General features: G+C 36.3%; 3 protein-coding genes and 1 long non-coding RNA gene across 4 annotated transcripts; 3 read left to right on the top strand and 1 right to left on the bottom strand.

Annotated features, from left to right (window-relative positions):
* The first annotated feature begins 18 nt into the window (after positions 1–18).
* Positions 19–1,417, top strand: LOC129742234 (uncharacterized). Its single transcript, XM_055734107.1, has 2 exons — positions 19–1,060; positions 1,194–1,417. Exons 1-2 carry the CDS (start codon positions 19–21, stop codon positions 1,415–1,417), a joined length of 1,266 nt encoding a protein of 421 aa, XP_055590082.1.
* An 860-nt stretch (positions 1,418–2,277) lies between these two features.
* Positions 2,278–5,559, top strand: LOC129742233 (uncharacterized). The gene has a single exon (XM_055734105.1). It carries the CDS (start codon positions 2,278–2,280, stop codon positions 5,557–5,559), a length of 3,282 nt encoding a protein of 1,093 aa, XP_055590080.1.
* Positions 5,560–5,814: 255 nt separating this feature from the next.
* On the bottom strand, positions 5,815–6,558 carry LOC129750153 (uncharacterized). Its single transcript, XR_008738311.1, has 3 exons — positions 6,362–6,558; positions 6,040–6,301; positions 5,815–5,980 (listed from the first exon to the last, which is right to left on the bottom strand). It is a non-coding gene; the product is annotated as an uncharacterized LOC129750153 (long non-coding RNA).
* A 14,928-nt stretch (positions 6,559–21,486) lies between these two features.
* LOC129742232 (PI-PLC X domain-containing protein 2-like) lies at positions 21,487–22,948 on the top strand. Its single transcript, XM_055734104.1, has 3 exons — positions 21,487–21,579; positions 21,641–21,898; positions 21,957–22,948. Exons 1-3 carry the CDS (start codon positions 21,501–21,503, stop codon positions 22,946–22,948), a joined length of 1,329 nt encoding a protein of 442 aa, XP_055590079.1. The 5' UTR covers positions 21,487–21,500.
* Positions 22,949–27,996: the final 5,048 nt, after the last annotated feature.

Below are 27,996 nucleotides of genomic sequence, written 5' to 3'. Positions count from 1 at the left end.
TGTAAATTTGCTTGAAAAATGGAAGAATACAATATTCTCAAGAAGCAAGAGCGTCAGTTGAGGACCTCCATTAAGGGAGTGTCTAATTTCGTTCGTGATTTTAAGCCTGAGCTGCACGAGAGTCAGATCGATGTTAGATTGAGTTTGCTTGAGTCTGCTATTAAAAAATACTATCTGGTGAGGCAAAAAATGGAAGTGCTTTTGGATGCAGCTGATAGTGAAGGAGCTGAAGAAGATGCCAAGGAGTCGGAGGCTGCGAAGAAGCGGAGACTGCAGAGACAGGCTGCTGAGCGTGAAACCAAATTTGACGAGGAAACGCTGGAAGTCGAAGAGCAGTATTGCATCGTGAAGGCATCGCTTCTCGCATTGCGTCCGAAGAAAATGGAGTCCTTTAGTGCGTCTGGATCTGGAGAGAAAGCTGAAACAATGTCGCGCGTTAAGCTGCCGGATATCAAGCTACCAGTTTTCAACGGAAAACTCCGGGACTGGATTCCGTTTCGGGATATGTTCGACAGCTTGATTCACAAAAACGAACAGCTCTCAGATATCGACAAATTCACTTATCTCCGGTCAGCAATAAGTGGTGAAGCACTTCAGGAGATCAGCTCGATCGAATTGTCTGCTGACAACTACCAGATAGCCTGCGATATGTTGGAGAAGAGGTACGAGAACAAAAAGTTGATCGTGAAAGCGTATTTGGACGCGCTTTTTGGAATCGAACCTCTGAAAAAGGAAAGCGGCGAAGCTTTGAATCACCTGGTCAGTGATTTCGACCGGAATATTCAGATGTTGGGCAAAATTGGCGAGGACACAGAAAAATGGTCGACAGTTCTGGCATACATGGTGTGCACTCGTTTGGATTCGGTCACACTCCGTCAGTGGGAGAGTCATCACAATTCCAAGGACGTGCCGACATACCAGAAAGTAATGGACTTCCTGAGAGATCAAGCGTTGGTTCTGCAATCGATTACGCCGAACAGAAACGAAGACATCGAGAGTCGTCGCCATCGTACAACAGTACACACCACGTCGAGATTTCAGAGCAATTGTGTATTCTGCGGTAAATCATACCATTCAGCATCTGCGTGCAGCAAATTCAGAGTGATGTCAGTGCCTCAGCGCTTCAGAGTAGTGAAAATGAAGCGGCTTTGCATCAATTGTTTGGGTTATGGTCATTTTATCGATCGTTGTAGCAGAGGACCATGTCGTGAGTGCAACAGAAAGCACCATCCGATGTTGCATAACAGTTTTTCGAGTCAGAGCTCCGTTTCACAAAACCAGTCGACAGTCAACAGTCAATCGTTTCGGAACGGTAATCGCCCTGGACCTTCTGGACAAGGTCGTGAACAAAGTTCGATTAGACAGAATCAACAAAGTCCTCAAGCACAACAGAGTTCCTCTAATTCCTACCCCATAATACAAACACACATTCGCCACACTCAACCACAACACACCACAGACAATTCCTTTACCTTTAATGCGGCACCAATGCCAGAATGCGCTAAGTTTCGTTCGCTACAAGTTTTAATGTCAACCGCTGTAGTGCGGGTTGAAGATCGTTTCGGTAATCATACATTTGCGAGAACATTGTTGGATTCGTGTTCTGAGTTTTGTTATGTGACTAAAAGTTTTGCAAGAAGGTTGAATCTTCGGAGAAGTCACAACGTTATGAGAATCCAAGGTATTGGAAATGAGTCAGTTGAATCGAGTGAGTCAGTTGAGGCGAGAGTTCGGCCTCGTTTGTCAGAAATATCTTCATTTTCGGAAGATATGAGATTCCATGTTTTGCCCAAAATAACAAGTAATCTGCCCATTAGAAAAGTTTCGCTCAATCGGTGCGAAATTCCTCAGAATTTGGTCTTAGCTGATCCAGAATTTTGGAGTCCAGGTCCGATAGACATGATTATCGGGGCAGAATACTTTTGCGATTTATTGCGATCTGGGAAATTGAAAGTTTCGGACAATGGTCCAACTCTGCAAGAAACCGAATTTGGTTGGGTTGTCTCCGGCAGAGTTTCTGATAGTTCCGTCGCAACATTGGAATCTCCAGTGAATTCAGATTGTTTTGTCAGTTCTACAGCGAGTTTGGAAGACATGATTGCTAAGTTTTGGAAGTTAGAATCATGTAATAGTAACAGTATTTTGTCAGTTGAAGAGTCAGCTTGTGAACAGATGTTCAAAGAAACCACAATTAGGAATTCGGAAGGTAAATTTGTCGTCACCTTGCCGAAAAAACGTGGTGTTTTGAGTAACTTGGGTGAGTCTAGAGGAAGAGCGATGAGTCGGTTCCTCAGTTTGGAAAGAAGGCTATCTGCAAAGGCAGAATTGAAGGCTTTGTATGCGGATTTTATCCATGAGTTTGTGTCTATGGGACATATGAAAGAAGTTTCAGATGATGTGTCAGTTGATATGTGTCAGAATGCAGTCGGAATGAGTCCGAATATAGTCAGAATGCGTCAGAAAAACGTTCAGAATGTGTCAGAATTAGATCCTGTGTATTATCTCCCACACCATGAAGTATTGAAGCCGGAGAGTACAACTACAAAGCTACGCGTAGTGTTTGATGCTTCGTGTCGCACCTCAACGGGCGTTTCGTTGAACGACGCGTTGATGGTGGGGCCTACTGTGCAGAACGATTTGTTGTCGATCATCTTGCGCTTCCGTTTGCACCGATACGCCATCAGTGCAGACATCGAGAAGATGTACAGGATGGTACAAGTTCAGCAACCGGATCAACACCTTCAGCGAATTTTGTGGCGAGATACACCTGATGAACCCGTGAAGACGTTTGAGTTAACGACCGTTACATACGGAACTGCTAGTGCTCCGTATTTGGCGACAAGGTGCTTGAAACAGCTTGCTGAAGATGGATCAGCAAGTCATCCGATTGGTTCGAGAGTAGTCAGAGACAGTTTCTACGTCGACGATTGTCTAGTTGGAGCGGACAGTGTCGAAGAAGGCAAGCATTTAGTTGAAGAAACTACCGATCTCACCAATTCAGCTGGGTTCAATTTGCGGAAGTTCAACTCAAACTCACCGGAGATATTGGCAAGCATTCCTGAAGATTTGAAAGAGAAAAAGTCAGTTTTAGAGTTCGATTCGTCAGATTCAACTGTGAAAACCCTTGGTTTGAAGTGGGACACAGAGTCAGATAATTTTTGTTTCAGTATTCCCCATTGGAGGTCATCAAGTTCGCAAATCACGAAAAGAAGCGTGCATTCTGATGCAGCCTGTTTGTTTGATCCTCTTGGGCTCGTGGGTCCAGTTGTCGTGCAAGCGAAAATGATAATCCAGCAACTGTGGCGTCTCAAAGTTGGTTGGGATGACCCATTGGATGAGCAGTATCAAAATCGATGGAAGGAGTACAAACAGAGTTTGATGCCTTTAGAATCATTATCAGTTCCACGTTGGCTTGGTTTCAGTAAAGATTGTGTGTCAGTACAGTTACATGGATTTTGCGATGCGTCAGAGGTAGCTTATGGAGCTTGTTTGTACCTGCGCTGCGTAACTGTAGATGGTCAGATATCGGTCAGATTAGTAACAGCCAAGTCAAGAGTAGCACCTTTGGAGAATTTGAAAAGATCGAAGAGGAAAACCTCAATTCCACGTTTAGAATTGTCGTCAGCTCTCCAACTCTCACACCTGTACGAGAAATTTGCCAGAGTTTTCCCAGAAGTGACAGAAGCGTATTTCTGGACGGACTCAATGATCGTGAAGCATTGGTTAGCTTCGCATCCATCTCGCTGGCAAATGTTTGTAGCGAATAGAGTGTCCGAGATCCAGCACATTACAAGGAATGGTTTCTGGAATCATGTGGCTGGAATAGTTAACCCGGCAGACTTGATTTCACGAGGAGTTTCTCCTGCTCGACTTTGCTACGAAAGGTTATGGTTTGAGGGACCTCAGTGGCTATCCCAGGCTCAGCAATATTGGCCTCGTCAAACTGCTGAAGGTCAAGAAGAATTTGACCCATCCATTATCGAAGAACGTCCAACTACTACAACACTGATGTCAAAATGCGAACCCTGTCACGAAATTTTTGGTCTGAAGTCGTCGTTTACGAGTTTGATCCGTATTGTCGCAGTTATGCTCCGCTTCAGATACAATGCTCAAAAGGTCAATCGTTTGTGTCGACGAGTTGGTCCGTTGACACCCCAAGAAATGGAGTCTGCTATCGTAGTTTTGGTTCGCCTTTCACAGAATGAGTCGTTTGAGTCAGAGTTTAAAGACTTGGAAAAGAATGGTCAAGTAGAAAAAAGGTCGAAAATTGCTAAACTGAACCCATTTGTCGAAGATGGTACAATCCGCGTTGGGGGCCGGTTGTCGAATGCTCCACTACCGGATTCTCGAAAACATCCGTGGGTTCTCGACCATCGTCATCCATTGGCTTTACTTATTGTGCGTGATTACCACTTGCGTCAATTTCACGCTGGGCAGCAGTTGCTCATCGCCTCCGTAAGACGAAGTTTTTGGCCGACAAACATTAATTCCTTAGCGAGAAAAGTGATTCACGAGTGTGTTCCGTGTTTTAGAAGCAGACCTAAGATTTCAGAACAGATAATGTCAGATTTGCCGTCAGTTAGAGTTACGCCATCGTCAGCATTTTCTAAAGTGGGAGTTGATTACTGTGGCCCATTTAACGTCAGCTACCCTAATCGTCGAGCATCACCTGTGAAGTGCTATGTCGCTATCTTCGTTTGCTTGGCAGTGAAAGCGGTTCATTTGGAGCTCGTTATGGATCTAACGACTGAAGCTTTCATCTCTGCATTTCGCAGGTTTGTCGGGCGCCGCTCGAAACCAGAATTAATTATGTGCGACAATGCGACGACGTTTGTTGGGGCGAACAACTCATTAAAAGAGATTGGCCGATTGATGAGTTCGAAAGACTTTCAGAATACAGTAACTAAAGCAGCAGCAGATGAGGGTGTCGAATTCCGCTTCATTCCACCCAGATCACCTAATTTCGGAGGTTTGTGGGAAGCCCAGGTGAAATCCTTCAAGGCTCACTTCCGAAAAACGATTGGTTTGCGTACTCTAAGTGTCGATGAAATGGTTACCGCACTAGTACAAATCGAAGCAGTTTTAAACTCAAGGCCACTTACCCCCCAAAGTAGCGATCCGAATGATTTCGAAGTTCTAACCCCAGGGCATTTCTTGGTGCAACGCCCGCTTACAGCATTACCCGAACGTGACGTCAGTACAATCCCCATAGGCAGGCTCACCATGTGGCAGAAAGCACAGCAAGTGTCTCAGCAGTTTTGGAATACTTGGAGGAACCAGTACCTTTCGAACCTCCAGAACCGAACTCGTTGGATAGTCAAACGAAAAAATGTTGCTCCAGGAATGATGGTGCTTCTGAAAGAGGACAACATTCCTCCGTTGAAATGGCCTTTGGGGAGAATCGATGAAGTGTTCTTTGGTAGAGATGGAAATGTGCGAGTAGTCAATGTCCGCACGAAAGATGGAATGTTCAATCGTGGCATTTCAAAGGTTTGTTTGTTGCCTATTCGTGAGAATGAGGCAGAAGGGTCAGATGAAATTGTTGAGATTTCTGAATAAGAGTTGGAAATTATTTGGAAAAGGCCAATGAGGGCCTTAATGGGTTTTGTGTCAGATATTATGAGTCAGAAAAATTAACTACATTTTGATTGAAATTCTTCATTGAAATGATTGATTGCGTCTGGTTGTCTTTGTCAGATATGTATATGGATTCATCAACACCTAACTTGAAAGGGTTAGCCTTTGCTTGAATAAAAATCGATGGGAGAACCCAATCGTGGATGTGATATGTTTAAAAATAATGTAAAAACACGCTAACGTTTCTTACCTTTATTTTTATTTTCTTTCATCGTGAGTACCATGCATCGACAGCTACAATCCGAAGGGCCTTGGCAGAACAATCAACTTGGCCTGATCATCCAAGTTCAAAAGGGCCAACGTAGCACCATGCGACGGTACTCGATGTTGCTAGCTAGGACATCTGGAATGGATGAAAGAAATCAAAACCGATCCCTTTAACAAGCAAAGAAAACAACTTACCTGCAAAACACCTCAGCCGATCCACTTGTGCTTGAAATGCATTTTTCGCTTGGACCATGACGACTAGGTTGGATTGATTTATTGCATCGTGTCAACGAAATTTTCCCCGGTTGCATGCATTGCACCGTCTCGGCCGTAGTACCGGAAGCTGACCCCAATGTGATACGTTCACACATCGAACGTCTTCTGGCAGACTTTTTCCAGCCTTCGTTGGGCCACATCGCATTGAAACACATCGAAAAAATCGACATGACACCAACAGCTGGAAGTGCGAAACGTTAACATCATGGTTAACGGCAGGTTATGAATGAAATCAACTTACCTTGTGATTATCGCAGCTAATCTGAAGAATCCTTCAACCACCCCGGCTTCTATGGGTGGCAGCCTACCGAATGAAGATAATTTAGGGGAATCTGGAACCGGGTTACTGGGACAATTCCGAAATTGAAGGCAAAGTTCGGAATGTGCTTCAGTTTTTTCAACCAGCAGCGAAACTATGCATAAATGGTACGGAATTGCAGACCAAAACAAACCCGAAAATGATAGTGAGAGAGAAAAGGTTCTCCATGGGCGTAGGGGGATGGGCGAAAAAAAGGGGCTCATCACCCTTACATGATGTCGAACTTAAGTTAAAAAATCTTGAAGATTTGTTTTGTATATAGTAAAATTAGTAATTGAATTGAAAAGTTGTGTATAAAATAATAGAAATGGGTTCATCACCCTTAAAAGATGTTGAGTTTTTTGGCGAAATATGTCGCAAACAATATTGTATATTTTTAAAGTTAGCACGTAAGAAATATCAAATTGTAAATTGAATTGAATTTTGAAATAAGTTTTGAAATCCGGTGGTTTCAAGGGGGCCGGAATGTTCGATAATGAACAAGTCATTCCGTATGTTGTGGATGCCCCGCAGTGATACGTGCTAACGGTCGCAAGTCTCTCGAATTCTCACGTCTCACTGCTACACCGTCAGAGCAATTAGAGCGATATCCAGAGAGCCGAAACTGGATAAGTAAACAAACGGCAATAAAGAAGTTAAGTTTGATTGCAACCACCAACGAGCGCGTACGTTTTCTAACTCGATCCGAAAACCCAGTACTGGAGTGAAACAAAACTGCTCCCCCATCGTCGGAAAGGGGTGATAGTGCAGTGGAGCGTTGATTAATCGCTCGAAGTGTTGTTTTTAAAAGTTTTTATTGAGTGTTTACAGTCCACTCTTTAGTGTTATCGAACATTAACATTGATAAAATTGAAAAATAATTGTTGTTTTGTTGCGTGTTCATTGGCTACGACCTTGGCTTGTTTGCAAGCCATTAAAAAGTTTCCTCTTATCACAAATTTGATTTCCAACATTTGAAATACTCCTTGAAATAAGCTACAAGTGCTTGATATTCTTCAAATAAGTGTGGAACAAAAATCCCTTCAATTTAAAAATATCTTAATTCAAAACACTAGGTTATTACAAGTTTACGTATGTACCGTAAGTACCGTAAACTGGGGAACTTTGATTACTTTTTTCATTCATTTTTCAATATTTTGGCAGGGGTTGCTTTTTCGTAATAACTAAAAGTGAAATGAGGAGTTTAAAACATGATTATTGATTGCAGTAAATTCAAACGACATTGGTGGTTATAATTAAATGTTTGTTACAAAACCAGATTTCGAGTTTCGGGGTAACTTTGATCACTTTTATTTTTACGTAGGGGGAAGTGTCCCTATATGCGCATATTGGGTAATATGCGCATACAGCCGATTGACGATATGGCTGGAGATTCATCATATCTAACTAGTGCAGGTTGAGGGTAATACGCTTTTAAGACATGGCATAAAAAAATTAAATTATTATATAAAGTCGAAAAAATTTAAAAATTCAAACAAGATTTTTGTCAGTTTTGATATAATATATTGAACTTTAATTATTGTGCATACAGATTCTGTGAAAAAAAATTTTAGTGGTTTTTCTTTCTTATTCATCTGGAAATCGGAAATTCAACAAATCGAAGCTTTTTGCAAAGTTGTAAATGATAAGATATTGGAATAAGAGACAGGTTCTGAATGCCCATATCAAGGCAGGTTAAATGCCTATATCAAGAAAAATAGATTAGTCTTATAAATTTTTTACTTTCTATCATTTAAACATGAAATCTAAGCTCAAATCACGATCTTACAACGAAAAAAGAAGAACTTCCTACTGATCCGATAAAAATACAGTATGAACAAAATATTACCCTGAAATATGGCCATATGGCATACTTAACTATGTTTCATGCAAAAGAACTAGTGATGTAAAAAATTTCACCAAAATTTCGGCCTTGACGTATGCTTAACATCCGTTTCTTCCATTTTCAATTAAATAATATCAAAATATTGCAAGTGGTAATGAAATATAGCTAAAAACATAAATATGCGCATTTAGCCCGCCAGTTTCGGAAATCGGCTATTTTGACTTCTTTTATTATAAAATTATTTTCACAAAAACTGTAAGAGATTTTAACAGAAAAATTTCTCTAACGTACATAAAACAGATGTCCGCTCATGTGCATATAGTTTTCAGACTCCTATCTTTTGGAGTATAGGAGAAAATGAGTGCTTTCCTTAATATGCGCATATAGCCTTCCTCTCCCCTACCTCAACATCTTCAAAATTATTGTTAGGGTGCTATTTAGCATTAAAGCATAGACAATAATAACAGTAGTTTTGGTTAGGACTAAACTGATTTTTTTAAGGGTTTATTATCAAAACATTTATGATCAAAACATGGGCAATGTTGCTGCATACATCTAGGGGCAAAAATTAAAAACGTTTCTCAATGTTTTTAAGCCTTAAAAATAAATTAAATTTTGCCTTCAAGCAATTTCCTAGGTCCTCGCACTGTTCCCATGTTCTTTTTTTCTTCAAATTTTAAATTTTTTTGGATTTGGATAACACTTAAACTCATCCTAAACAAAGGAAAAAGTTGAACTTTCACGTAAAACATTAGACTGAGTCGATTTGGGGTCATTTTTGAATTTCTCAAACCCTGGGGTCTTAAAAGCTTCGTTTTGATCCAAAACTCATACATGATTTTTTGCATAATTTTTAAGAAACGTTTACATAAGTAAATTTGAACTTTTAAGTTTGTATGGGAAAATTGAATATTTTGTACCGAAAAATCAACATAATTTTTGTTTCTTCTGTGGAACTGAGCTCGCTAATGGTTTTTGTGCCAATTTATGAATTTCTTACAGGAAATTTTCCGCTGAACAACTTTGTCGAATATCATAACTTCGTATCTTTTTAGACAAAAAAGTTATTAGCTGTTCAACAGGTGTATGTCTTTTTGGATTGATAAACCATGAATTCAATTGACACCACTGCTTGTGTCCCACGAAGTATGGCATGAAAAGTGGTCTTGCAACACTTCTCTAGGCACCCAGCAGTGGTGTCAATTGAATTTCTTGTTTATCAGTGCCGAAAGACATACGCCTGTTAAAGAGCTAATAAATTTTATGTCTAAAAAGATACGAAGTTATGATATTCGACAAAGTTGTTCAGTGGAAAATTTCCTGTAAGAAATTTATAAATTGGCACAAAAACCATTAGCGAGCTCAGTTCCACAGAAGAAACAAAAATGATGTTGATTTTTCAGTACAAAATATTCAATTTTCCCATACGAACCTAAATGTTCAAATTGACTCATGTAAACGTTACAAAAAACAAATTTAGCTTATTTGTAACTCAATTTATAGGCTTCTAATCGTAAAATTTCATGTTGATCAAAGTTCCCCCAGTTTACTATACCATGAAAAAATCGCATAAGAGTTTTCCTGGTTGATTCTTAAACGTTACTAAAAGGTTGCTGGTAGCATTTTTTTAAGAAAAATTTACGTTGTAGACCAGAAATCTCTTAAATTTATTTTTTTTCGATTGTCGTGGCTCCAGAGAGTAACATTTCAAGTGAACTTTGCTCCAATAATTCATACATCACTTAGGTGATTGCTCTCAATTACGAATATAGAAATGCATCAAGCAATTTTTTTTCGGTACAAAAGAATGATTTATTGTTTCCGTTTAATTATTCAGTTTTCTATTGACGATCCCTTTCCATTTCCGAACTGAACTTTTTATAACTATCATTGGTCCATGGTGTGAACTATTTACTTTTTTCCTTCTCTCTTCTAGTCGTTGGGGTTTGAGAATGGTTCGTTGCGGGTGCTCTGATGCCGTGTTCTACATTCCCTGAACCAACCATTCGGGATTCGGCAAAGATGCAACCGCAAGTGGAGTTTCTTGGGCTAGTAGGGGGAGACAAAAAAAGACAGCGACCTTCCCGATGTTCAGCTGAGGAAGTTTGCGGGGTGTTTTTTCGATTGAACACGGCTTCATTGGCAGAATTGGGAGACGACTACGAGTATAAGTAGTCCTCAAAAGTTTTTTCCCGCTTCTATTTCTATTTGGCCCCCCGGAGCAGCACAATTCGATTGTTGGCAAAACCACACCAAATGATCGTGAACGGAGCAAAAGTTAGACCTCACAGTTAAAGTGCAGTTGCTCAAACCAAAACCCCGCACATCGAAAAAAATAAAATATCGACGACGATAAAAAATTACGATGATGGTTCAGCAAATATCTTGGAACGAGGCGAAATGTGCTAACTCGGGTGCTTTTTTCTAGCTTCCCTTCTAATGTTGTGCAGAGGAAAAGTTTTTGCTACCAAATCTGGTGATGGAAAAGTTTAATTTGGATCACTCTTTTTTTTTGGGGCTCCCGTTGCTTCGAATGGAACTTTAACGGTACAAAAAGCTCTTCAGGTGTCTGCTAATGACACCCTCGTAATTAGCCAAAACCCATCGATAATCGTCTGTAATGCATTCTCGAGATTTCGAGGCAGCTAATTGATTTAACATTCTGACGAAGAAGTGATGTGCTGAAATTGAATTGAAGTACCGTATTATATTACTTGAAACAAGTTTGTGATTTAAATCTCATATGAGAGTTTTATCATTTATTCGAGTTGTTCATTTCAAATATTGACAATATTTTTAAAATGAACTGGTCTTAAAATTGCTGCACCAATGAAATTCGCAGAATTGCTCGAGAAGTTTAGCCTTTCCCCCATGAAGTAACTAAAACACCACGTTTATCAATATTTTTTTCATTTGACATTATCATTCAGGAAACAAATTGCACTGCCCACTTATTTGACTTATCTGATTAAAGTCTTAAACAGGTATTTAGAGCTTAAACAGGTTCAAGGCCCATTTTAAGTTCCTTTTTTGTAAAATATCTAACTGGAATCAGCTTCGCATTCAGACATTAAATAAAAAACACTATAAATAAAATTCTTGTTGCGAAAGTATACAACAAATTCAATTCCATATAAGTTTTTTACAATTATTAAAACTTCGATAAGACAATGCACTTTCAGGTTATAACTTCTATTCTTCACCTGTTGAGTCTGAATAGTTATCTTCTACAACCGTATTTAAAAAATAAATTTATACTTGGCAAACTCTTGTTTCTTATTTAAGGTTAATTCTTATTCGATTCGAAAATAAATGTTAAATCTCATTTTGAAAAGAAGGGTAAAAAGTATCAATGAAACAAAATTATAAAAATCAAAAAATGAATCGAAAAGAATAAAAAACTTAAACTATTTCAATTTTTTTCCTGCTTATAAAATTGAAAGATCATTCAAATTAAAATAATGCAAATGAATGCAAATGAAATAAAAAATATAAAAAAAACTTTTTGAATTATTTCAAATAAAGAATCAGTTCTAGAATAAAATGTCGAAAAAATATAGTCGAGGATAGATCATTTAGTATTCTTGAAATAATTTCACAATCAGAAACCAGTATCAAAATTCACATTAATTAAGAATTCAGGAATCAAAATTGAACAAAAAAATGACAAAATCAGGGAATAAAAATCAAATTCATGAATCTAAATAACAAACTGAATCTGAAAATCAACATTGATAATAACAATTTATAAACTATAAACCAGTCTCACAATTCAGATTCCGAATGTTGATTTATTATTTGGGTTCAAAATTTTAAATAAAAATTTAGATAACCAGACAATAGATTTAGGATTTAAGATTCCAATTCATGATTTGGGCTACGAACTCAGATCTGGGAGTTTTAAAATATCGACGAAAGGGAAATGACTATGGTTATTCATGGATCGGGGCATAAAAATAAATGAGGAAAACTTATTTTAAAATATTTTCAAAGCCCATTTGCAACCTTGCGCCATAATGCTTCTTGTCAAATGTTTTTTTTTTCTTTCAACAGAACTCAGCACCAGCGCATAAGACTTTGTATTTGAGTTTTTGACCTGAAATCGACTTTCTAGGATTTTCCGTAAAAAGGTTGCAGTCCCAGTTCCAGAAAGTCGATTGTTGGTCAAACATTTTTTTTCGGATTTTACAAGATCTCGACGTTTCATGATTTCTATGACATTTGGCTTCAAAACTTAACTTTCAATTTTTCGAATTTTCTTTGTTCCCGCTTTTTGGTGATTTTAGAAAATTTTAAGTCAATTTTTGAGATTAAAAATGTCAGAGAAAACACCAAAAAATCAAAACTGAAATTTTTATTTTTCTTTTTCCTTTGGTTCTATCCTAGGTGATTTTACGAGGCAAGCCTTGAGCGCTTTGAAGCACCCCAATATCAAGTTCGATTGAGCAGTAATTTTGCACAGGTCAGCTTTATGTCTCAATCTTCAAACGCATTTGGTCGGTTTTTTTTAATTTGTCATGAACCATCTACATGCTAGGGAAGTTGGACGACGTTAAGCATTCGAGGTTGGATACATCTTAATCGTTTGATGAAGATTTGAGACGGAATGCCAGACTAGAACTGTGTTTGTAATTTTGCTATTTATAGGTTGTATTGAAATCGATTACGAAGAGAAATAACAAATTGTTTGAGTTTTACACAATAAATCAAATGTATCAATTTTTCCACCCTGTATATTAAAAAATATTCACAAATAAAATTCGAGCTTAACCTTGAGACATAAAATGATCAGAGTTTCATTTAAAACGGCTATTGTTTCTTGACTTAATTTAGTGTAAGGAGTATTGAGAATTTTCCATGAGGGTTGATTTGAACTTCAAACTAAAATGCTTGTGTTTGGTAAAGCTTCCAATATAAGTTTTATTACTGCAATTTCTATAAATCTCTTGTTCTTCTTGTTCGAATTAAAAATGTGCTTTGGACTTTAAAAAAACTATTATTCTGTTATTTTATTAATTACTCCAATTTCCTTAAACTTAATGTCAAAGAAAAACAAACAATAAAATTAAGATATTTGTTTTAGGATTAAAAAATTGAATTTATCAATGTTATTATACTTTTCTTTATAAGAATCAAGAATCCATGGTCAATAAGTACATGGCAATTCAAAACATTCTAAGCGTGACTTTGTTGATAAATACAAAATAATGTTTAATATGTGAAGAAAATTATCTCATAATTTTGTATGATTGGATTCTTTTAGCAGTTGTTAGACCTCTCGATTGTTCTTAGATTTACATACAAACATCTTATTATTAGATTTTGGGCAACATATCCTAAAACATGCATAAAATATCTAAAATATAAATTTTGTTTATTTGATTCTCAATTTAGAGGCTTTCAAACGTAGAAAACAGTTTTCAAAAATTCAAACTATAGACTAATTTATTGATGATAATGTGGAAAAGTTTATTGTTGGTCAAATTTACCCCGGTGATCAAAGTTTCCCCGTTTTACGGTACTAATATTTTCTGGTGAGTTTCAAGTGCAATTCGGATTTTTTTTTCATCAAAACGTCTCCTCCTAAAGTTTGTTATGGCGATACAGTTATGTCAACGCGTTACATATAAAGCTCAAACAAATCAATGATTGATTTCTTCCAAGACCGTGTATATTCTGCATTTATGGGAGAGAAACAACAGAAAATTCCCTTTTGTTTTTATTTTTTTAACACGTTCTACAAACTATGCGAATTTTGACAAAATTGCAGTATGTTCACAGTTCTCAATCATGTAATTTATTCAAAACTGATATTTTTAAATTTTTCAAACCCAATGAAACAGAACAAATTTTCAAATTCAGGACTTAAAAATTCAGTTCTTAAGGGAAAAAAATCTAGATACTCTTTCAAAATCAATTTCCTCTACATTTTGTTATCCAGCTAAAAATGTTGAAATTTTGTAAATTTTAGAATTTTTATATCGACTATATGAAAATACTTAAATCAAATTGACTTTTAATTTCAATTTATGAACAGAAGTTTAACTTAACATAATGAAACAAATAAAACCTATAAATATTTGTTTTCATTAATATTAACAAGTGTTCTGATTACACAAGAAAACATTTTTCACATTTTTCCGAGGTACAAAGTATTTCAGAGCTAAATTTAAATAATTTGGGGGTGATTCAAAAAAAACTTAAAAGTTTTTTTGTGCCCGCTATCATTCTTCGGATTTATTTTGAAAAAAGGATAAACACTTATCGAATAAACTTGTATGTATGGTTCCCCCATCGGTAGCAAGGTCCAGCCTATGTCTGTGTATAAACACTTATCGAATAAACTTGTACTTTTTTTAGGCAAAACTATGGAATATTCAAAAGGTTTTCAAAATTTAAAGGATAGTTAGGACCACGCGTCATTTTGAACTCTGAGGAAAAAAGCTAAAGAATTTTTTTTCCGTAATTTTTTCTCAATTGTACAAAATACAGGATGTTTTACGAAATATTAAAGAAAGTAATTTTTATATGTCTTATAGCATAAATCCAATTTTTTGCAGTCTTCAAAAAATTGATCAATGAGTTAAATCTTCACTGTTAAGGGGGGGGGGGTAGGGTCTAACACTTTAAAAAAATCGATTTTTTTATTTTTTTTATGCTCTTATTGTAAAACATTTCAAGAATGTTGTGTCAAATTTTCAAGTCAATTGAAGCAAAACTGTAGAAATTATAGGCCTTTATCTCCTCCTATCTAATACTGCAAGAAAGCAAGAGCAGAAACTTCAAACGCGTTTTTCTCGAAAACACATTTTTAAAGTCCGTGGACACCGTCATTTGAAAACTACTTATTCGATTCTTTTCAAATTTGGAACATATTCTCTACATATAAAATATCAGACCCCAACGTTTTTCTTTTGTTGTTTTTTTTTTACTTTGGGGAGATTTTACAGATAAAAAAGGCGGATTTTTTCGTGAAAAATCGTAGTTTTTACTTCAAACAGCCACAAAAATTTCATAAAATTTTGTTTAAGTTAAATAAAAACGTTGGGGTCCAGAAAAAAATCTATTAAAAATATTTTGCTCTGATTTTTTGACTTTTTGACAGATGATTCTGTGCTTAGATAAAGTGTCCACCGCAAATTCTGTTTTCTAAAAGGCATCCTCGAAAGTGCTCCGTCACCGGCTCATTTTTTCAATATTTTTCTACGAAAAAATTACTAAATGTTCTTTTAACAATTCTTTGTATAATGCAAAAATTTTGAATACATTTGTTTGAACGATAGCTCTAGAAAAAAATCGTGAAAATGGTGTTTTTTTACCCGTTAGACCCTACCCCCTCCCCCCCCCCTTTAAACACTCAATTATGTAAGAAATATTTGCGATATTATCTACCAAAATTTCTAAAATTTAAATAATTGAGTTTTTTTCATGGGCCGATTTTATGAAATTGAAATATCTAAGCAAGATCCGTTGATTTTTAGACTTGAGAAAGTTGAAAGCAGTTGAAAGATTCAAAATATTCTTTCTAAGTTTTCATGTAAATTTATTGCCTTATCAGTTCCTAGCTGATCCCGTACGAACTTCGTTTTGCATTTAGCTTTAAAGTTGAGAAAAATGTACTTGAATGGTAATTGGGATGAATTACGACAAAGTTGCTCAAAATATAGAACAGTATTTATAAGCAACCTATTTGTTTGTCTATCAAAATAAAATTCAAAATAAGTTTATGTCATCTGATACAAAATTTTAAAACAAGAATGGATCCTTCGTCCTGCAAAACTCCCGTGTATGGATTGTCGTCTCGTTCCTATCCAAAGTAACATGATTATTTCAAAAACATTAAAAAATTAACATGAACGACCCCTTTTTTCAGTCGGTCAATTCAAAATTTGAATCCAGGAATTTTTTTTGGTTTTGTATAAAACACTTGAATGTATTGTCGACCAGATCCCATGCATAATAAAGCAATTATTTCAAAAACATTTAACAGTTAAAATAACAGTAACATTGCAAAAACATAGGAAAATCTCTATGAACGACTCCTTTTGCCTTTCCCTTGTCAAAATTTGAAACCTGAAATCAATTATCTATACTGTAAAACTCCCAGGTATAAGTTTCCATCTCAATCCAATTTATTTTAACGATAATATCGCAAAAGCAGTGATAAATTGGACGACCCCTATGGCCTACCCTCGAATTTGATACCTGGAATCAATTGCTCGTCCCTCAAAATACTGAAATGCAAATTTTTGATGTATAATAATGCCAATATCGCTAAAACATTATTTGTATTGTATGCAGAGATGTGCCGAATTTTTCAGGATTTGCCTGATTTTTGAAGTTCTTGCCTGATAACTAGAAAAGCCACGTTTTTTACCTGATTTTTGGAAATAAACCTGATTTTGGCGGATTTTTAAGTTTCTTCAGAAAATTCGTACCGATCCGTTCAAAATTCAACACAAATTTAGTGATTGCTCGTCGTCAATCCAACCTTGAAATCAATAACTTTACACTCTATTGGATTCAAATCTTCTATCAATGTTTTATAGCTTGTTTGAAAAGATTTTGGCGCCCTGAACTCGAAGATTTTGTCAAATTTTGTCTATCGCATCCAGTTTTACTGGTATGGCGTTTAAAGCAAAATAGTTAAATGATGAAAGAATCATTGATATCTTTTTATTATTTTTTACTTCTTTGTTGAAGACTGCAAAGCGTTTTGATTTATATTTTGAAAAATATCTATAATTCATTTTGGTTTGAAATTTCTCTGGAGTTCCATTTTTACGGAGCGGGAAAAATAAAAAATAAAATAAAATTTTCATTACTTCAAACTCAAAATAACTTGCGGTTTTCGAGAAAGTTTATCATAGCGTATAAAATTTAAATTTTTGGAATCCAATTTAAAAAACTACATAATTACATATTTATTATTGCGCTCCCAATCAGTCAAAACCTATTTTTAAATTTTTTTCACCTTGCGAAAATATGAATTTTGTTGCCTTTTATTATCGCATCTTTATCTGAGTCAATTTGACATTTCTAAAGTATGTGTGACTTTTTATGTAACAGTGCTAGTAAGAAAATTAAAATTAATTTGAATTACAATATTTATCTTGGATATTGCGAAACTCCTTATTAAAAGCTGGAAGTTTTACAGAAAATCATATCATGATTTCAGACAACAATTAGCCTGTTACCCAGGCCCGTGCGAAGGGCCCGTCCATGGGGGGGGTTTTCGATATTCAAATTAATAATAGAAAGGAAAGGAATTTCTTACACCGTGTCTCACTCATGATTTCCACACAAACTGGACTGATAAAAAAACAACATTTTCAAATCATATCACAATGGGAGTTAAAAACTTTCGGTAAGTCATTGATAATTTATTTTTAAATTTTGTTCTTTATTCTGATCTAGAAATTGGTTTCAAAAGAATTTCTAAGCTAATTTAAAATAATCGAAATAGAAAAATGATAGTAATTGTTGATGTTTAATCATTAATTTAAATTTGTTTTCTTCATTTTCAACTGAAGGGTTGATTGAACAACTCCGCTGTAGTACTTTGAATTAAAAAAAAAAAATTATTTAATCGCGATTGAAAATGTGAATTTTAGATAACTGAAAAAAATGAATTTTTAACTTTAGAGAAAGTATTCAATGGTTGATGTTTTAATTTAATTTGATAAAAAGAAGAATATATTTATTATTATTTGAAAAGTGCCAGTGATAGAAGTCAGAGAAAAAACTTTTTATAAAAAAAATTTCCAGTTGTCAAAATAAACGGCTTATAAAGTTCATTTTTGAAGTTCAAAATAATGACTTCATGTTCAACTGATAAAAAATGAATAATAAGGAGTTCCAAGTTTTGTTGTAAATATTGAAAGAACAAAGCAAATACAAAGTCAGTTAACATTTCGCATTAAAATTAAGTTTAAAATTGCTACTTCGAATCTTTTTAAACTTTTTAAGATAAATTTGAAAATCATGATCGATTCAATGTTATATAAAAAATGTATGAAAAGTTTTTAAATTTTCAATTGCAGGTTTAAAAGTTTAAAATGGCAAGCTAAAATTATTTTGTCACTTTTGATTGAAATATCGGGTCCTGGAAAGAACAGCAGGTTGAAACTATGTTTTTCTTATTAAAAATTTAGATTTAAGGGCTTATGTGTCAAGTACACAAAATGAAAAATATAAGTGTATTAAAACATTTCAAAAGGTTTTTCTTTAACAAACATCTTTCATAAGCTTTTACATAATTTGATGGACTCAAGCAGCATTTTGGTGCTTTTTTTATGATTGATTTGGTATAGTTTAGCGTTTTGAACTCGAATCTTTTGGTAAATTTGATCAAACACTTTTTGTTTTGATGATAAAGAGTTTTAAAATGTATCAGTTTAAGTAAAATCAAACATTGATATAAAATCTACGTATATGAAAAATTTGATTCTGAATCTGTGTATAATTCATTAAACTAAGGAATAATATAATGATGAAAATGATGTATGATCTAAAATAGAAAAATTCAACAATTTGAAAAAATGGAACTATTTTTGACATTACTGCAGAAAGTGAAAAAAAAACTTGATTTAATTTATCATATTTGTTCAAACCTGTAAAAAGATTTCATGAATGCTTTAAAAATATACAAAATTAAGTTTGGTTCAAAACTTCTTAAAAATTTGATAAATGAGAAGAAGTAACGAAAACATAAAACTTCCTGAGTAAAGTTGATAATACAGTTTAAACTTTTATTTTTAAATGATTTGCTTTTGATTTAAGTTTTTGTAAAGTAAAGTGCAGAAATATCTCAAATACTTTTTACTTATTTTAAAAAGTTATTCCAATAACAAAAGCTGATAGAAATATGTGTTGTGTTGAGCATTTAGAGAAACAAAAAACTCGAAATAAAATTTAGTCTGAAATTGGTTTTTTGAAGAATATTACATATCAGCATAGCATTTGTAATGAAAAAAAACGATTTTTTTAATTACAAAAAAGGGTTTTTCTCAAATTCTGTTCTTATTTAGTAAAAATTCCTCGTAAAAACCCATTCTGAAGAGGTAGGGTTTTTGTATGTCCAGTTTTGAGTTCCTGCACAAAAGATCAATTGAATTGCAATTCATAATCAAAGTTAGTTTCAATTCGTAAACGTCGAACAGTGTCGTAGATCGAAATGTCTCAAGCCAAGGGTGATTTAAAACTAAATTCCGCCGGAGGCGAGAAAAATTCCTGACAGGCTTGTTAACACTTATTTTCAAATCCTTTAAGATCAAGTAATTTTCCGTTACTACGGTGAAAATTTGGCTTGGAAAAAATCTTCATGGGGGGGGGGTTAAACCCTAAAACCCCCCCCGTTCGCACGGCCTTGGTTACCCAATGTTTAAAATAATAAGTATAGAAACGAAATGAATGATTGATTTGTGTTTCAAAGTCAGCAACTTAGAGAAATGTACTTTTTAGTAAAATTATATGACTAGAAAATTATGGAAAAATGTGAAAGTCGTATGCAAACAAAAATATCGGAATTTTTGTAGGAATTTATAGAACTGTTTAGCTACAGAAACTTTTGAAATTTGCCACATTTATCCTAAATTTCGCGAGAACTACTATGAAGACTTTTTACAAAAGGCTTTGGTTAGTATCTCAAATATTAAAGTTTGAATAAAACAAGTCTAAAAAGGTAAATTTCAAAACAACTGCTGAATCACATATTTGAAAAAAAAACGCTTTATTTCGTCAGTTAAACGTGTGAAAGCTGTTGAATATGTGATATGAAATATGAATAAAAGGCATGAAAACAAAAAATAACGCGTTGAAAGTTGAAGTGTCAATGAGCAGCTAGCTAGCTTGCATGTCAGTTCCAAAACATTTTACAACGGTGACCAAAAAAGGCACTCAGCTTGATCATTTCATGTTTGCCTGTTTTCTCCTGATTTTTAATTTCTAGCTCCTTGAGTTTAAGAAAAAAAATGTAGGCAACTCTGCTTGTATGGACCTTCCCCTTCAAAAGGATTTCCCGACAATCTGAAAACATTTTTCATTATTCCTGGTCTTAATGAGTATATGTATGTATGTCATATTTCCGTTCACTATGTCTTAAGACGGCTGAGTCTATAGAGGACAAAAAAAAAACAAACAATCCCACAGAAATCATAGATCAAAATTCTATCTCAAAACTGATCATTTCTTAAAATTTCACAAGTCACGGCATATCACCAAAACAAGAGGTGATAGACAAAATCTTAAGAATGATTTAAATTCAGATCTCCAAAATCTGCAATCAAAACAAAGGCTCCAAAAATGTTGTTCCCTTGTGTTATTATTGTTCTTCAAATCTGTTCATTCAAGTTTAAGAGAGTTGTGTTTATTTTCAGCTTGCTAGATTGCCTTGTTCAATTCGGGTTTGCCCAGATATTCAACACAAGATTTGGGAAAAGTCCGGTCTGGTCCGGTTTCCCAGATTTCAATAAAAATGCCCGAGTTTTCCCTGGATTTATTCACCTTTTTTGCTAAATCGAACAAAAAAAACTAAATTTTTTTAACAAGTTTTGAAAAAATATTCATAAAGGTTTTGTTTGTTTTTTTTTCTAGGATTTGTGGAAGTCTAAAACACGATTTAAAATTCGCTGATACATTTTGATGGAAAAACATAATTTTCAAGTTTATTTTTTATTTTTGTTGATTAATTTTTTAGTTTTGACCAAATTTGTCCGGATCTTTGTTCGACATTTTTGAAATCAAGTGCCTGGACTTAACCAGGTTTTTAGATAAAATAGCCTGGATTAGTCCGTCCTGGAATTGTGCTGAGACAATTATGGCAACCTTAGTTTATCTCATGTTTAATTCCAAGTCTTGTTTTCTTCATGCAGTTAATCAAATCTCAATTGCCTCAACACTCAGTTGTGAATCACAAATGAACGTGCTCAAAACGAGACAATCTGGGCCAACGCATTGCACACATCAATAAAAAAAAACAGTTCCGCCGCACAGCTAGGTTTGTATTTATTCAGTAAACCAATCTCTTCTGAACCGAAAGGTGTTAAAATATTGGAATGGCATTTTGAAAATTTCTATTGCAAGATTTGAACACGCTTGTTTGCTCATGTGATCATAACCTTGTTGCTTCAGGTGACTTTTTATTGGCAAACCATGAGATGAAATGGAACAATGCTTGTGAAATTTTTGAAATTGTATTTCAGTAGAAAAACTATAGAGTGTAAAGTAGGGCCAGGAATGTTTTTCAATAAGAATGTTCCGATAAAACTTTTCAGTTTGATCATTTTTATAACTACTATAGATGCACAAATATATGGTGAGCATAATTTTCTTCAAAACGAGCATATTAAAGCAATGTTATTCAAATCCTTGACCAGGAGATGTATATGAGACCTCACGATCCGATATTCAATTCACGGTACCTGCCAACGATCCGAAATGGTTGACGATTAATTGGATTAACTTCCGGAGCCCTGCTGTCCACATTATTTTGGCAAACGATCCCTTAGTACGAACATTCAGGAAAACAGATTCCTGGATTTTCGGAACCCGATGGATCTACGATGTAGGAAATGGCGATCAACAAGCTTTGTTTGTAATTAAACCGATGAATTCTTCCGGAACTACTCGAACTGGTATGTAATTATTTTTGATTAATTAGTGACTCAAATTTTAGTCGTTTTTATTTTTCAGTTTCTTACGATCCAAATACCATGAACAGCGCTAACGTAACGACTGGTTGTTACGGATACTATGCCTACAAGGTTGATCAAACTGGCCAGGTTCTATCTAGCTTCTGCACCAAATTGTATCCCAGCTGGATGTACGATCTTAGGTTTCATTTGGGCAGATTTCGAATTCGGGAACTTTTTATTCCGGGATCCCATGATTCCGCTGCCTATAATGATGGGTCTATAAATCCAAACGTTTTCCTAAATCGCTATGCCCTGGCCCAAGACGACACGATTCGTCAACAGCTTTTGAGAGGCGTTCGCTATCTGGATCTTAGAATTGGTTATGAAAAGTTGTTGAATCCACAGTTCTGGACCGCACATGGAGTAGTAAGATGGCGTCCACTGATCAACGATCTGGAACAAGTAAGAAACTTCGCAAAGGAAACTCAGGAAATCATCATCTTAGATATGCATCAGTTCGAATATGGATTGAACAACAGTTCTATCCATGATCAGTTGGTAGAAATATTCTACAACACTCTGAGTGACGTTCTGGTTAGCCCCTCGATTGGATGGAACGGAACGCTGCAGGATATCTGGTCCTCCGGAAGAAATGTAATTCTAAGCTACAATAACATCGAAGTGGTTAACAAATATCCAAAGCTACTGTGGCCGCCCATAGAACAAAAATGGGCGAATGTAAGAGATGTGAATTTGTTACTCAGCTACCTAACGGAAGTCCACCGACAACTGGCAGAAAATAAAACTTCATTTCAACCGGTAGCGGACATGGCAGAGCTTACGCCAACAATAGTGGGAATCATCACTGGAACGGATCTGGATCTTCGAACCACGGCGGACCAGGTTAATCCTCGATTGCATGACAGATACTTTGGCGAATTTTGTTCAACGGCCAACATTGTTGCCGTGGATTTTCTTCAAGGGACGAGCGTGGTCGATGCCGCTATTCACTGTAATTTGAAACGAACTCCTCGAAAGTTTACGAATTAAAGAAAAGTTTTTTTGTACAATGTTAGCTAAGTTTAATAAATCCATATCTAAGCAAAAATCTGTGAATCTGTTGCATATTGAGTTTAGTTGGTTTTGATACAACCATTTAGTCCAATTTAATACGTCTTTATTCGAACCAGTTCATCATTTCATTTATATTACCTTATTACATTAAATTAGGTGTTCAGTTCAATAATGAACTGTCCAGAGCCCTATAGTTAACTAATCACTAAAATTTATTTATTCGACTTAAATTTGCTGAGCGCAATCAAGTATTTTTATGTAGGAGAACATCCTGTAATGTCAAAAAAATATTTTAAACTTACAACTCATAACTAAAACTATCCTAAAACTAAACTAATCATAGAGAGAACGAATCTCTGCGATGGAAGACTGCATCGATTTGCCTCTGAAGTTGGAGATGATATTGTTGGCCAATACCCGCAATCCGATGAAGATCTTCGGTGCTGTGCCAAGGTGGAAGCCGCAAAATCATTTTCAGAACCTTGTTCTGAATCCTTTGGATGGCTTTATTCCTCGTCGCGCAGCAGTTAGACCAAATCGGAACTGCAAACATTATCGCTGGTCGGAACACCTGTTTGTAGATCAGCACCTTAAAGGGTGATTCGGTCAAAATTTGGTCAATATCAACTTGACGTATTTCCTTCAATTTTGCATTTAAAAACCTGATCACCCCTAATTTTGAAAGTGTGTGTGTGTAGAATGTTGCTCCTATTTTGATTTTGGAATTCACTCTCTTGTTGTCAAAATGCCGTCCAAGGAAGAAGAGTAGCGTATCAAAATTTTGCTCGCGCATCGCGAAAATCCGAGCTACTCGCACGCTAAGCTGGCAAAATCGCTAAAAGTTGCCAAATCAACCGTTACAAATGTAATTAAAGTGTTTGAGGAACGTTTGTCGGCAGCCAGGAAGTCTGGATAGGGGGGAAATCAAAAACCGGAAGCTGCTGAGACCACAGAGAGAGTTGCCAGTACTTTCAAGCGAAACCTTAACCTCTCTCTCCGAGATGCCGCAAATAAGCTGGCTGTATCGTCTACAACCGTGCATCGAGCTAAAAAAACGAGCCGGACTATCGACTCACAAGAAGGTAGTGACTCCAAATCGCGATGATAAATAAAATACGACGGCCAAAACGTGTTCCCGGAGGCTGTACACGACGGTGCTGACGAAGTTTGACTGCGTGGTAAAGGACGACGAAACCTACGTCAAAGCCGACTACAAGCAGCTTCCGGGACAGGAGTTTTATACGGCAAAAGGAAAGGGAAAGGTAGCAGATATTTTCAAGCACATGCAACTGTCAAAGTTCGCGAAGAAATATCTGGTTTGGCAAGCCATCTGTACCTTAGCTTGAAAAGCAGCATTTTCATAGCTTCCGGGACTGTCAACTAAGAAATTTACGGGAAAGAGTGTTTGAATAAACGTCTGCTGCCTTTCCTGAAGAAACACGGTTGTTCCGTACTGTTTTGGCCGGATTTGGCATCTTAAACATTACGGTAAAAAGGCCACGGAGTTGTACGCCGTCAACAACGTGCAGGTCTTGTCCCAAGGACAAGAACCCTCTCAATACGCCAGAGCTCCGCCCAATTGAGAAATACTGGGCTATTGTCAAGCGGAACCCAAAAAAAACCCAAATCATTCAAGGCAAACTGGCTTTCTGCGGCGAAGAAGGTGAACAAGGTGGCTGTACAAAATCTGATGGCAGGGGTTAAGCGTTAGTCCCGGCAATTCGGATTTGGAAAAGCGGAAGCCTAACTGAATATTTTTCCTGAATTTTATACTAATTAAACTTGAAAAAGAAATTAAACTTAATTTTTTAAATAAACGATTTCGCCGATTTACACGCGTTTTCCCTTGACCAAATTTTGACCGTATCACCCTTATTTCTCAGGCAGAGTCGGGATTTCCTGTTGATGAGAGAATAAAGAGATTTAGAGTATTTATTACATTTAGATTGAATATCTTCAATGTGTTTTTAAAAGTAAGATTCCGATCAAGTGTAAGTCGCAAGTACTTCACATGATCAGACCATTCTAATGAAACCCCATTAAAAGTTATGGAATGATTTTCATAAGGTTTTAAAAATTGAGCTCTTGGCTTATGGGGAAATAACGTAAGTTGAGTTTTGGAAGCGTTAGGAGAAATTTTCCACATTTTCAAGTAATTCAAAAAGGAATTTAAATTTTGTTGCAATCTACTGCGTACCACCCGTAAATTTCGACCTTTGGCTGAAAGCAAAGTATCATCAGCAAATAATCTTCTACCTTTTCCTTCTGGTACATCAGGAAGATCAGAAGTAAAAATATTGTATAAGATTGGCCCAAGTATACTGCCCTGAGGGACCCCAGCTCTAGTGGGTGTCCTTTCAGAGCATGAATTTTGAAAGCTTACTTGTAAGGTTCGGCTAGTCAAATAATTTTGAATAATTTTGGTAAGATATACAGGAAAATCAAATCGAGCTAATTTAGTTACTAAACCTTTGTGCCAAACACTGTCAAAAGCTCTTTCAATATCAAGAAGAGCAACACCAGTTGAATAACCTTCAGATTTGCTAGCATATTAGTTACATTCAAAAGTTGATGAGTGGTAGAATGTCCATGACGAAAACCAAATTGTTCATCAGGGAAAATAGAATTCTGATTAATTTTAAACATCACTTTATTCAAAATAACTTTCTCAAATAGTTTACTTAATGAAGGGAGCAAACTAATTGGTCGATTACTTGAAGGCTCTGAAGCACTTTTTCCAGGTTTCAAAATTGGAGTTACTTTGGCATTTTTCCATTTATTTGGAAAATAAGCCAAGTGAAAACATTTATTGAAGATTTTAACAAAAAATTTAAAGTGCTTTCAGGCAACTTTTTAATAAGAATATAGAAATTCCTATCTTCCCCTGGAGCTTTCATATTTTTAATTTTTTTGAAAATCAATTTAAGTTGATTAATATTTGTCTCACAAGAACTTTCAAATTCAATTTGTTAAGAAAGAAAATCAATTGGATTTACAACGTTTAAATTCAAATCATGAGCAGACTCAAACTGTTTGGCTAATTTTTGAACTTTTTCTGCGTTAGTTAAAAGAAGTTCATCTTCATCTTTCAAAGTAGGAATTGGCTTCTGGGGCTTTTTCAGAATATTAGTTAATTTCCAAAATGGCTTTGAGGAGGGTTTTATGTCCTCTACTGTTTTTGCAAAATTTTCATTACGAATAAAATTTAAACGACGTTTGATCTCTTTTTGGAGATCGCAATAAATAAATTTCAAATAAGGATGTCTAATCTGTTCATATTGGTGTCGACGAATGATTTTCCGTCTCAAAAACTTAAGATCATCATCGATCAAAGGTTGATTAAATTTATCTTTAACTTTGGATATAGAAGCGGCTTCATCGTTTACTATTGAAGTCTGCATGACTAACTAAATAACTACAATGCTCGCCTTAACAGGTTCGAACCAAATCAATTGCCTAGGGATTTTTTTTATTGAAATGGAACAAGTATGCCCATTTTGATACTCAACATTATAATAACCTGCAGAGCAGTCATTAAAGAAAATATTCCCATTAGAATTTGATGAAATACTATCCCAAGATCGGTGTTTTGCATTAAAGTCACCAATAATAAAAAATTTAGATTTATTGCTGGTGAGTTTTTGTAAATCTCCCTTCAAAAATCTTTTCTGTTCACCGCTACATTGAAAAGGCAAATATGCGGCAACAATAATAATTTTCCCCATAGAAGTTTCTAATTCAATTCCAATTGTTTCTAAGACTTTTGTATTGAAAGAAGGAAGAAGTCTAAATTTGAGACGACTATTGATGACAATAGCTACTCCTGTCAGGGGGCGCGTCTGTTCTCCATGTCAGGGGCGGCGTGCGGAGTGCAACAACGTCCTGGTGGTGTTCGGGACCCAAAACAGCAACATCACGACGGTCCACCTGCGAGATAGTGGGGTTAGCTGCGGGCCTTGCGAGCCTGTGACTACAAAAAACATAAGCAACGAACAACGAACAACAAATTTCGGATGGAAATCGGCAATGACCCACGCGACGAAAAGGGACTAGCGATTGGAAACTTAGAACATGGAACTGCCGATCTCTAAATTTTGTGGGCAGTACCCACGTGCTCTCCAATGAATTGAAGAGCCGCAAATTCGACATCGTAGCGCTGCAGGAGGTATGCTGGAAGGGCTCCACGGTACGAACGCGCAATCGGTTGAAGCAGCGCTGCCGGCAGCTTGACGAAACCCCTCTCGAGGACTGTTGGGATACCATCAAAACAGCCATCAACAGTGCTGCGGAGAACGTCATTGGTTATGTGGAGCGATCTCGACGGAACGACTGGTTCGACGAGGAGTGTAGGAGGGTGATGGACGAAGAGAATGCCACGCGGGCGGCAGTAGTGCAAAAAAGCACCTGTCGAAATGTGGAATATCACCGACAGCGGAAGAGGCAGCGAGTCCGACTTTTCCAGGAGAAAAAGCGCCGCCTGGAGGAGGAGGAGCTCGAGGAGCTGGAGCAGCTGCATCGTTCCCAAGAAACACGAAAGTTCTATCAGAAACTCAACGCATCCCGCAAAGGCTTCGTGCCGCAAGCCGAAATGTGCCGGGATAAGGACGGGGGTATCCTGACGGACAATCGTGAGGTGATCAAAAGGTGGAAGCAGCACTTCGATGAACACCTGAACGGCGCACATGCAGGAGATCAAGACGGTGGGGGAAGGTACATCGCCGGCGTAGCCAACGACGAAGAGGAGCCACACCCAACGATGAGAGAAGTTAAGGAAGCCATTCGCCAGCTGAATAGAAACAAGTCGGCTTGGAAGGATGGCATTGCAGCTGAACTTATCAAAATGGGCCCGGACAGGATGGCCGATTGCCTACACCGGTTGATAATCCGGATCTGGGACATAGTACAGCTACCGGAGGAGTGGAAGGAGGGGGTAATATGCCCCATCTACAAGAAGGGCGACAAATTGGACTGTGAGAACTACCGAGCGATCACTGTGCTCAATGCCGCCTACAAAGTGTTGTCCC

This window comes from Uranotaenia lowii, chromosome 2, assembly GCF_029784155.1.
Source record: "Uranotaenia lowii strain MFRU-FL chromosome 2, ASM2978415v1, whole genome shotgun sequence".
Lineage (NCBI taxonomy): Eukaryota > Metazoa > Arthropoda > Insecta > Diptera > Culicidae > Uranotaenia > Uranotaenia lowii.
The sequence above is the reverse complement of the archived record's forward strand: the minus strand, read 5'-3'. Positions and strand labels throughout refer to the sequence as shown.

What these genes read in the sequence shown, in the direction of transcription:
- LOC129742234 (XM_055734107.1), top strand. Translation starts at nt 19, where the DNA reads ATGGAAGAATACAATATTCTCAAGAAGCAAGAGCGTCAGTTGAGGACC. An exon ending in GAGCAATTGTGTATTCTGCG is followed by an intron (nt 1,061 to 1,193) that starts GTAAATCATACC and finishes CGATCGTTGTAG; the next exon opens with CAGAGGACCATGTCGTGAGT.
- LOC129742233 (XM_055734105.1), top strand. Translation starts at nt 2,278, where the DNA reads ATGAGTCGGTTCCTCAGTTTGGAAAGAAGGCTATCTGCAAAGGCAGAA.
- LOC129742232 (XM_055734104.1), top strand. Translation starts at nt 21,501, where the DNA reads ATGTTTTTCAATAAGAATGTTCCGATAAAACTTTTCAGTTTGATCATT. An exon ending in TATAGATGCACAAATATATG is followed by an intron (nt 21,580 to 21,640) that starts GTGAGCATAATT and finishes ATCCTTGACCAG; the next exon opens with GAGATGTATATGAGACCTCA. An exon ending in TTCCGGAACTACTCGAACTG is followed by an intron (nt 21,899 to 21,956) that starts GTATGTAATTAT and finishes TTTATTTTTCAG; the next exon opens with TTTCTTACGATCCAAATACC.